This window comes from Myotis davidii, unplaced genomic scaffold (genome assembly GCF_000327345.1).
Source record: "Myotis davidii unplaced genomic scaffold, ASM32734v1 scaffold1572, whole genome shotgun sequence".
In the NCBI taxonomy this organism is placed as follows: domain Eukaryota; kingdom Metazoa; phylum Chordata; class Mammalia; order Chiroptera; family Vespertilionidae; genus Myotis; species Myotis davidii.
Genome location: NW_006285041.1, coordinates 731,276 through 743,044, shown reverse-complemented (window position 1 = coordinate 743,044; position 11,769 = coordinate 731,276). Strand labels below are relative to the sequence as shown.

General features: G+C 40.2%; 1 protein-coding gene across 5 annotated transcripts in view; it reads left to right on the top strand.

Annotated features, from left to right (window-relative positions):
* The window catches only part of TSC22D1 (TSC22 domain family member 1), a 141,123-nt gene that overhangs the window by 128,707 nt on the left and 647 nt on the right, over positions 1 to 11,769 (top strand). For 3 of the 5 annotated variants that reach the window (XM_006755314.2, XM_015558473.1, XM_015558472.1), the window contains exon 2: positions 10,736 to 10,787. In XM_006755314.2, the coding sequence (XP_006755377.1) occupies positions 10,736 to 10,787 (52 nt within the window). Of the gene's footprint in view, positions 1 to 9,542; positions 9,632 to 9,917; positions 10,326 to 10,735; positions 10,788 to 11,769 lie in introns of those variants that run through there. The other 2 variants (XM_006755320.2, XM_006755319.2) reach the window with 2 other exon arrangements.

Below are 11,769 nucleotides of genomic sequence, written 5' to 3'. Positions count from 1 at the left end.
GCCGGAAGGCCGATGCTCCATCCACTGAGCCAAACTGGCTACGGCTATACTTATTTTTTTAAATATACTTTTGAAATATTTCATTAAAAAGCTTTTATGTCCTAGCTGGTTTGGCTCAGTGGGAGTATCAGCCCTCAGACTGAAGGGTCCTGGGTTTGATTCTGGTCAAGGACCTATACCTTGGTTGCAGGCTCAATCCTATGTCCTGGTTGGGGCCGTGTGGGAGGCAACCACTTGATGTGTCTCTCTCTCTCTCAATGTTTCTCTGTCTCTCACCATCCCTTCCACGCCCTCTAAAAATCAATAGAAAAATATCTTCAGGTGAGGATTAACTGAAACTAAATATTAAAAATTAAAAAGTTTATACATGTTAGTTATGCAAATTATAAGACAATAAGGAAAATTGTAAAGATAACATGTGAAAATAGAATATTATCTATACTAATAAAAGGGTAATATGCTAATTAGACAGGATAGACAGGATGTCTTCCGAACGTCCTTCTGGACAAAGCCACAGTGGTGGGGGCCGGGGGGAGGGCAGTTAGGGGTGATCAGGCCAGCAGGAGAGGGCAGTTGGAGGTAACCAGGCCGGCAGGAGAGAGCAGTAAGGGGTGATCAGGCCGGCAGGCAGAGGCAGAGGCAGGAGCCTATCTATAATAATAAAAGTGTAATATGCTAATTAGACCAGACAGGAGAACAACCTTCCGAATGTCCTTCAGGACGACCTTCCAGACGAAGCCGCAGCACGGGGGATGAGGCAGAGGCAGCTGCCACAGCGGGTGGGGGGCCCAAGGCAGAGGCAGTTAGGGGTGATCAGGTAGGGAGGCAGGCAAGAGGTTAGGAGCCAGCAGTCCCAGATTGAGAGAGGGATATCTGAATGCCAGTTTAGGTTTAGGCCCAGAGGGATTGGACCTAAACCAGCAGTTGGACATCCCCCAAGGGGTCCCCAATTGGAGAGGGTGCAGGCTGGGCTGAGGGAATCCCCCCACCCCCACCCCTCGTGCACAAATTTCGTGGGCCGGGCCTCTAGTATTTTTTATAAGCAGTATATAGTTGGGTCTTGCTTTTTTTATCCAACCTGACAATTTTTACCTTTTAATTATGGTGCTTAATTGAGAATATTTACATTTACTGTGAGTATTGATAGTTGTTTTTTGTTCTGTTTGTATTCTTCTTTCCCTCTAATTCTACCTTCTTTAGATTGTATATTTTCTTATGATTCTGTTTTCTCTCCTTATTGATTTATTAGCTATAGCTCTTTATACTGTCATTTCAATTGTTTTAGAGTTTGTAGTGTACAATTGACCCTTGAACAAAAAAGGGGTTTAGGGGCACCAACCCTCCTGTGGTCAAAAATCACATACAGCTTTTGACTTCACAAAACTTATTTGTCCCGTGATATATGTGGGGGATTGGTTCCAGGACCCCTGTGGATACCAAAATCCATGGATGCTCATGTCCTCTATTTAAAATGGTGAAGATTAATGCATGCATATAGTTGGTCCTCTGCTTCTGCAGACTCCCAACTACAAATGCAAAACAGTACAGATATTTATTGAAAAATATCGTTGTATAAGTGGACCTGTGCAGTTCAAACCCATGTTGTCCAAGGGTCAACTGCACATCTTTAGCTTATCACAGTCTTCTTTCAAGTGGAAGGCCTCTTGGCCTGTATTCTATTTTTGTCATACATTTTATTTCTACATATGGTACAGCCCCCACTCCCACCCCCAATACATTGCTATTATTTTTGCTTTCTCTTTTTAAAAGAGATTTAAATAGGAATTTATTTATTTTTATTTAACCACTTACCAGTATTTACCATTTCTGCTGCTTCTCACTTTTTTTGTATAGATCTAGATTTCCTTCTGGTATCCATTTTCCCTTCTGCTTGAAGAACTTATTTTAAAATTTCTTATAATGAAGGTTTGCTGCTGATGAATTGTTACAGTTTTTAGATATCTGATTTTGCGTTAACTTTGATACTTTTACTGGACATTAAGATTTTTCTTTTAGCAGTTTAAAAATATTGCTGCACTGTCTTCTGTCTAGCTTCTGTCTAGTTTCCACCCAGAAATCTGCTACCATTCTTATTTGTTGCTCTTTGTATTACTACTTCTTTTCTCTGGCTGCTTTTAAGATTGTTTTCATTATCACTGGTTTTAAGCTATTTGATTATGATAATTATGATAACCTTATAGTTTTCTTCACAGTTCTCTTGCTTGAGGTTTTTTTTTTTAAAAAAAAAAAATCTTTATTGTTGAAAGTATTACATAGTTCCTCTTTTTTCCCCCCATTAATCTCTTTCAGCCCACTTCACCCTCCCCCGCCCAGGCTCTCACCACCCCATTGTCTGTGTCCGTCAGTTGTGCATATATGCATACAAGTTCCTTGGTTGGTCTCTTCCCACCCACCCACTTATTTCATCTCCCCTGCCTTTCCTCTGAGGTTCAACAGTCTTGCTTGAGGTTTGTCTAGCTTCTTAGATCTGTGGATTTATTGTTTAAATAAACTTTGAAGAAAATTACCATTATTACTTCAAATCATTTTCCTCATTCCCTCTTTTTCTTCTTTAGGGAATTTATTACATATATTTGCCTGAAATTGCCCCAAAGTTCAATGATTCTTTCTTTTTTGTTCATTTGTTTGTTCTTTTTTCAGTTTTCTTTTTTTTTCCAGTTATTTTGGACTAGAGGCCCAATGCATGAAATTTGTGCAAGGAGCTTGGCCCTTGCAGCCCTGGCTTTGTCCAGAAGGTTTTCCGGACGGTCATTCTGTTGTTCAATCTAATTAGCATATTAGCTCTTTATTATATAGGATACTTTCTGTTGCTGATATATCACTAATATTTCTTCATCCCTGTCTAATCTGCTGTTAATCCCATGCAGTGTATTTTTGTTTCATTATCACTGGTTTTAAGCTATTTGATTATGATAATTATGATAACCTTATAGTTTTCTTCACAGTTCTCTTGCTTGAGGTTTTTTTTTTTAAAAAAAAAAAATCTTTATTGTTGAAAGTATTACATAGTTCCTCTTTTTTCCCCCCATTAATCTCTTTCAGCCCACTTCCCCCTCCCCCTTTTTGTTCATTTGTTTGTTCTTTTTTCAGTTTTCTTTTTTTTTCCAGTTATTTTGGACTAGAGGCCCAATGCATGAAATTTGTGCAAGGAGCTTGGCCCTTGCAGCCCTGGCTTTGTCCAGAAGGTTTTCCGGACGGTCATTCTGTTGTTCAATCTAATTAGCATATTAGCTCTTTATTATATAGGATACTTTCTGTTGCTGATATATCACTAATATTTCTTCATCCCTGTCTAATCTGCTGTTAATCCCATGCAGTGTATTTTTGTTCTTAAACATTGTATTTTTCATTTTCATTAATCTAATTTGGGTTTTCTTTATACCATCAATACCTCTACTTAATATGATAATGTTTTCCTCTACCTTTTTGAACATGTAAAATATGGTTATAATAATTGTTTTCATGTTTTTGACTGGAATTATATCATCTTTGTCATATCTGGGTCATTCTAATTGATTGGTTTTCTTTCTCATTATGAGTCATATTTCCTTGCTTGTTTGTATGCCTGGTACTTTTCATTGGATACCAGACATTGTAAATTATTGGATGCTAACTGTATTTTATTTAATATCCTTGAGCTTTGCTTTGGGACAAAATTAAGTTACTTGGAAACAGTTTGAACTTTTCAAGCCTTCCCTTTAAACTATATAGAAGACCAAAACATCCTTCAGTTTAGAACTAAGTTTTCTTCACTGCTTTGATAGTATCCTTCTGAATATTTAGTGCCCCGTGTTTACAAGTTTTTTTTTTTTTACTCAAGCTAGTAGTAACACCAACTATTCCTGACCCTATGTGATTTCCAAAAATTATTCTGCCTGCTTCTGTTGCATGGCTCTTTCCCCAGTCTCATTTCTCAGGCAGCATGTGCTGATAAGTGCTCAGCCGAAGCCTGGGAGCAGAGGGACCCTCTGCAGATCCCATTCTCTCTCTCTTTTTTTTAAAATACAGTGTTGTTTTTTTTTAAATCAAAGCAATGCCTGAACACACTTAAAGATCAAATAGAGTGAATAGAAAAAAACAATATTAGCAGCTCCTCATTTTTCAGTCCTTGAGTGTATTCCTCAGAAGCAGCCACTTTTCATTTTTATGTCTTCTCATATTTGCCTATACATGTCCATGTAAAATATTTATATTGTCACTTCTTCCTTTTTCAATTTTTATATTTTCCAATCAAGCTACACCTAATAGATTACAATTTAGCACTTTTAAATCATTGTTACCACACATTTTTTTCTTCCCACCACCTTCTCAACAGTTACCCTTTTAAAAGTTAAACCAATAAAGATTAATATAAATATGTAAATTTTATTTATAAGCATACTATTTTTCTTGCTTTTGTTTTCTGTAAAACCGTCTTCAAACGTATCTAATGGCTTCATGAGATCCATCATATACCTGTCAGTAGCTCCCCGCCCTGGGCATGGTTATGCCACTGGAGCGCTCTGTCCCAAGGCGCTCACCTTCTTGTGCTCCATACACACCACTTGCTGCCTGGCTTGCTCAGCAGCTGCGGTGCTGGGGTTTCCTTTCCCATCATTCTGTGTGGATTCCCTTCTTTCTCTCCAATGTTTGAGTCCCTGGTTCATGTGTCGTTTTCCCCCACTCCCCAACCCTCTCTCTCAACTTTTGGAATATACAACATTTCTTATTTTTTAAAAATTATTTTATTGTGGTAAGTACACTAAACCTAAGATCCATGCTCTTGAAAAAGTTTTAAATGAACCACAGCACAGTATTGTTGACTGTAGGTACAAGGTTGTATAGCAGATCTCTAGGATTTATTCATCTTGTTTAACCCCTTTTCTAGATTTGTTCCTCATTTTGGTGTCTGAAATGTCGAAAATGTTTTTATTCTACTTTTACACTTATATGATGATTTGGCCAACTGAAAAATATTTTTCTTCCAGAATTTTAAGGACATTTTCTCCATTGTTCTCTGGCAGCCAGCACAGCCAGCCATTCTGATACTAGTTCCTGTGTTTGTAAATTTTTTTTCCTTTTCTGTTTGAAGCTTTTAGGATTTTGTCCAAGTGATTTGAGTTTCATGATGGAAACAAGTAGGGCTTGTTCATTTATTGTGGTGGCCATTTGGTCATGTCATTTAGTTCTGGAAAAAAATCTTGAATTATTTCTTTTATAAATGTCCTTTCCTCTGTTCTTTGTTTTTGGAATTCATTCTATTTTGATGGTGGACCTCCTAGATTCATCCCATAGTCTCTTCTCACTTCTTTTTCTTTTTTTTCTGCATGGCACGCATTTCAAATTTTATTGTGCTTTTTACACGACCATTGAATACTGCTGGGCTCTGTGTCCAGAGCTTTGGGTTGCAGGACCTGGAAGGGTGAGCCTGTGCAGTAAGCAATTCACATGGAGGGGCTGCCCTAGGAAACCAGTGACTGATGGCCTAGTTGCAATTGTTGCAAAAACCCATTCATGACTGAACCCTGTTCTTGGTTGCTCTCAGCCATTGGTCCTTGACCAGCCTGTGCCAGGAGAAATAACAAGACCAGTTAAAATCTCTGGCTCTTGACCGTCCATGAGTCACAGGCAGGAAGCCTGGCTGGTGGCTGCAGCTCATGTCCACAATCCAGGGCCAAACAGTAGATCGTACAAGCCTAGCGGCACAAATTCAGGTCTTTAAACCCCTTCTCCACACTGCCTCCTGGATGCTTCCCTCAAACGGGGTCATTCTACTTTTTGATGGCGTTTCTCACCTTTATCTTCCAACTTTTCTATAGAAATCAAGGAAATTTAAAATAATTTTAAATTTTCTTGTTTTGATTTCTTTTGAATTGCTTCTTGTTCTGACAGTATGTGGAACCCAACACTAAAATATTACTTGTTGTTTATCTGCAAGTCACCTTTAACCGAGGATCCTGTAATTTCATTTGCTAGACCTGGTAACCCTATTCCCAGTGTCTAGTGAGAATAAACTAGGAAAGGGGAAGTGACCTGTAGGCCTAGACAACAGTGATTTGGTCAGGTGCAGGGTGATATGCTTTAGCCTCTTCTCTCGCAGTCACTTTAGATTTGTAAAGATTTTTTTAGTTTGGACAGGGGAGATGTAGATTATCCTTTTGAGTGATGGATTCCCAAACTGTTAACCTGTATTAGTCAAGTCAGATCAAGTTTGGAAGAAAAGCACGTCATTGAATCAGAAAGATACAGGCCCTGCCCTTGCTCCTCTTCTCATATCCTAGGATGTGTGCGACTAGTATGCAGAAGTGATTAAACTGGAACCCAGGGAAAAAGGCTCTTAGGCAAAATGGAACAGAAAAACAAATACAACAACAACAAAACGCCTAATTTCAAATGTCCAGGCTGTTTCCTGTGCTCCAGATTCCTCTCTGGAGTGAGACCTGATCTCTGTCCAATGCTGAAGATGGTTATTATCTTTCACACCCTCAGGAGTCTCTCCTGGAGGCATGGTGGTCTTCTCCTGTCCTGTCCGCTAGCCTTTGTTGAGCTCTGGCTGCATGTTAGACTCAGATGTTTTGTTTTGCAAAGAGAAGAATCTTTGAGAGCAATTAGCCATCTGTGCTTCAGAAATTTCTGATCAATGGGGTTTCCTCCATGGAGAGTTCCTCCAAGTTCTTTGCCTTCTTTTTAAAATTATCTTTTTAGTTTTCAGACAAAAATCTATTTTTAAAGGAATCTTAGCACATTTATTGAAATATATGAAAAGAAATATGTTTCTAATCCTTTTTGTTGCATATCTTTTGGCCCTGCAAATATTCCAGAAGTATATACACAAATGTTCAAGGATGTATGTACAAAGACATTTCTTGCAATTTTACTTAAAATAGCAAAATATTGGAGATGACTATAAGATATATGGGTTAAATATGCTTGTATTTTGTCTTCTATAGCTTAATACAATGGAAGATCAGTTGAAATGAATGAAATGAAAAACAAAACATTTTTGTTTGTTTTGAAGAACATCATGAATAAATAAAATTCAGTTAATTCAGTAATTTAAACTTCAGCTGGGAATTTTAAGTTTATTTTTATAGATGACTTTAAGGCAGTGGTTCTCAACCTTCCTAATGCCGCAACCCTTTAATACAGTTCCTCATGTTGTGGTGACCCCAACCATGAAATTATTTTCGTTGCTACTTCATAACTAATTTTGCTACTGTTATGAATTGTAAATATCTGATATGCAGGATGTATTTTCATTGTTACAAATTGAACATAATTAAAGCATAATGATTAGGCGACCCCTGTGAAAGGGTCGTTCGACCCCCAAAGGGGTCGTGACCTACAGGTTGAGAACCGCTGCTTTAAGGTGTTGTGTTTTTTTCAGCTTTTTAATTTTTATTCTTTTAAATTTATCTTTATTGTTGAAAGTATTACAGATGTCCCCCCTTCCCCCCCATTGGCCCCCTCCATCCTACTCCCATCCACTCCCCAGCTCTTCACCACATTATTGTCTATCCATGGGTTATGCATATATGTTCTTTGGTTAATCTCTAGCTTAAGATGATGCTTTAATTTTTCCTGAGCAGTTCAAATATGTAAATAAACTTAATTATAGGTAGTTTTAGTGATAAATTTAACCTTTAAAGTAATAATTCTGTCTAGCATTCATAGATATAGGGACCATATGCATGTTCAAGTTATGATTTTTAAGCTTCCACTTACTCTGGTTTTTTTTTTTTTTTTTTACTAAAAATGGGTACCTTCCTCAAATAAATTTCTATCATGAGATAGTATACATATTAATTTTTTAAACATATTTTATTGATTTTTTTACAGAGAGAAAGGGAGAGGATAGAGAGCTAGAAACATCAATGAGAGAGAAACATCGATTAGCTGCCTCCTTCACAACCCCCACTGGGGATGTGCCCACAACCAAGGTACATGCCCTTGACCGGAATCGAACCTGGGACCCTTGAGTCCGCAGACCGACGCTTTATCCACTGAGCCAAACCGGTCAGGGCTACATATTAATTTTTATAAAATATAAATATGCTAACAGATTTTCCTTGTTATTAAAAAACAAAGCTTTGAAATTTGGAGAATAATGTGAACCTTAAAATAAAAAATGTTATTGCTTTATAGTCAATCACACTTTAGATTTTAACCGAAAAGAGAGTTGCCCTTTCCATCACCTACCACATTCACCAGATTTGGTTCCTAATCACTGTGTACAGTTTTTAAAACCAAATGCTCCTTGCCATTATTGGGTCAATTTAAAAGAATGTCTGAAAGGCTGTGATGGCAATTAAAATGTTTTAAATTAAAAGGATGCTGCTTGAGGGAGAATGCTTCTTTGAGAGAGAAAAGACAAGACTGTGTGTGTGTGTGTGTGTGTGTGTGTGTGTGTGTGTGTGACTATAACATGTTCCATAATCAAATTTTATGTTGGAATTATTTGTGATGACACAACTTGTCTATGGATTAGAAAGCTAGTGCTTTTTGGTTTCTGGTTTTATACTATTATGCCATTAGAGGGCAGTATTGTCGAGGTTAAATTTACCTTTTTAACTGTATTGAGTCGCAAACTATAATTTATAGTAAGCAAATTTAAGGTCTTTAATTTTCAGTATTATTAAATTGTTACCTCAAATGATGCATCCCTGAATATTTCAAGTTAATAGAGGACATATAACGGGTTAAGCTATTTCACACCAGATCTCTTTTTTAAAAAAAATATATTTTATTGATTTTTTACAGAGAGAAAGGGAGAGAGATAGAGAGTAAGAAACATCGATGAGAGAGAAACATCGATCAGCTGCCTCCTGCACATCTCCCACTGGGGATGTGCCTGCAACCCAGGTACATGCCCTTGACCGGAATCGAACCTGGGACCTTTCAGTCTGCAGGCCGACACTCTATCCACTGAGCCAAACAGGTTTCGGCCACACCAGATCTCTTGATTTGAGTTTGGAGAAGGGAATTATTTTGTCATTGTGGTCAAAAAGGTGAAATACATATTTTACAGTTCCTCAGCCCCTCTGTAGGATTGAGCTTATAAAAATAGCCATTAAACTCCCAACATTTGCCTTAGGGACTTACTGAAAACAGCTCTAAGTAGGATCCAACCTGTAGATTGATTTTTCTAGCTATAAGTAGAAAAAGAAGTGATGGCTATGTTAAGGCTTCCCGCTTTAGGGATATTTGGGGAGGATCCCCTTGATTTTATCTGTTAGATTACTTTTTGCTTCAATATATATGTGCCTAGCTGACGATGTAATGTTTTTTGTTTCTACAAGTAATAAATTCACGGAAAGGTAATATTTCTCAAAAAGCAAATTTGATTTTTTTCACTCTAAGATCGAGTGTAAAATTCATAGGCTTTAAACAGAAGTATTATTACAGCAAGGTTATCATCTTTATAAATAAAACCGCCTGTAAAATCCTCCCGTTACTGCTGCCTGTAAGAACTAGATAATTGAAATCGAGACACTGGAGCTCCTGCAAGTCTTAGCAGTAGGACTGGGCATGCCCAGTAGCTCAGACGGTTCTGGTTGCAAATAGGAAGCTTTTGCCGATCTGCAGCCGCGGGGACAGGCAGCTCCAGGGACGGGGTCTGACTTCCATAAACGTAAGCACGTGCGGGGCCCCGATCGTATTTTTCCGGATCTCTTGACGTTTTTGCCGAAGCAGTGGTCCGGCTTTTGGAGGCAGTGGAGGCTCGGAGGCCCCGCACCCGGGCCCCCGCGAGTGCGGCCTTGGCCAGCCCACCCGATGAGCGGATCGGAGGCTGGGGGCGGGGGATGGGGGGGGAAGGCAGCAGAGCGGGAGGAGGGCGGGGAAGGGAGCCGGGAGCAGGGAGAAGGGGCGGCTCCATTGGCGCGCTGGCCAATTGGCGCGGCTCTTCCCTGAATATATTTTGCACCGAGACCAGAGCCCTGGTCTAGATCCTAGTGGAGCCCGGCTGCCGACCTGAGAGTCTTCTCAGCACAGCACTGCGATCGGCATCTTTCCTGGATCGCCAGCCCCAGACGCCGGGTCTCTGTAAATTAGGGCAGCTGTTCTCTGTTTCTCCCTGGCAGCAGAGAGCTGGAAGATTTTTACCTAGCTCAGACAGGCTGCTCATATTCCCTCCCTTTTTTTTCTTTTTCCTTTTTTTTTTTTTTTTGTTGCCGCGAGGGTGTTTTTGGCTGCAATTGCATGAAATCCCAATGGTGTAGACCAGTGGCGATGGATCTAGGAGTTTACCAACTGAGACATTTCTCAATTTCTTTCTTGTCATCCTTGCTGGGGACTGAAAACGCCTCTGTGAGACTTGACAATAGGTAAATGTCGGCTGGGATAGTTTTTAAAAATTTACTCGAGGTACTTGTAATAATGCAGGTGAAAGATAGCCCGGCAAATTCCTTTGTCCATTGCCGAGAGATCTGGTGACATGGATGTTGCTTTTTGCAATGTTTAGAATAGCCTTCTTTTCGCCAGCCTGGCCAGAGAACGGGCTTTTAGCACATTATGTAATTTAGCCCTTTGTGGCTCACTAAAATAGGAAAATGTATGGATATTCGTTATTAAAAGAGTGACTTATGTTTTTCTGGAGGAAAATATAATTACATAGCCTTAAAGAATATTTCAAAAATGATGCTAGAAACATCACAGAATTAGGAAATCCTTTTGTGTGTTTGTTGGACGTTTAAGATAATTCCATTTATTGATCCCCCCCCCCTTTTTTTTCCAGCTCCTCTGGTGCAAGTGTGGTAGCTATTGACAACAAAATCGAGCAAGCTATGGTATGTACTGATTACAAATCGTTTGTACTAATGTGGGCACAGTACAAAAAGCGAGATGTCTTAGGATGGAACCAGTGCATTCGCAGTTAAGATGATGATTGCTCTTCATACATTCAGAAATGCCTGCACTGCCTCCATTCTGCCAGGGCGAAGCCGCGAACCAGGGCTGCTTTGGAGAGAGAAGGGGGCGCTGAATATTGACTGTTCTTTCCAAGACCGCCCTCTCCCACGTTGGGATCTGTGCAGAGGTGTCCCTTTTGCCGGGGGAATTGCTAGGGAAGTGCTTGGCCCTGCATGTCCTTCGGTCGTGAGCGCATCTCTAGGGATGTGGCTTTACTAGAAATCCTAAGGTTCACTGGGGATCCCGGGTGGGGCGGAGACCCCAGAAGTGAGGATCTCTAGAAGGGGCCTTGTAGACCGGGCACAGATGGGCTCCAGGGACACAGGTGACTGCACAATGAAGACGGATCCGAAAAAAGTTTTGTCTTCCCAGCCTGCGCTTGGATTTCTCCTATTTTTTATTTCCGCCTTGGCCGTTCTTTGTTATTGGAGCAGCGCCTGTGGCTCTTCTCACGGGATTCTCTGCCCACTGTTGCTAGGCAAACTCTGAACCTTTTAATTCGGAGCTATAAATAAATCGAGCTCTCATTGGCTGCAACGGCTGCTCAGGTTTCTGTGATGTCAGCTTAATCATGAAAGGGGGGGCGGTGAGGGTGGAGGGAGGAAAATGCGGCAACTTGCTCTGTAGGAACTGGCTGCAGCCGGTGCTGAGGGAGGCGGTCGGTCTGGTGGCGGCGGAGGGCGGAGGGACTTGGGGGCGGGGAAGTGGCCTGGTCATCCCTGCGGCCGGCTCCTGCTTGGCGACTCGGAGCCCTGTGCACAGTGCCACCTCAAATAGGAAATGGATTGTTTGCGTTGTTGGCTAAGGGCTGCAAAAAGAGCATAGATTTAAAAAGTTCATCAGTTACACATTAAACTTAAG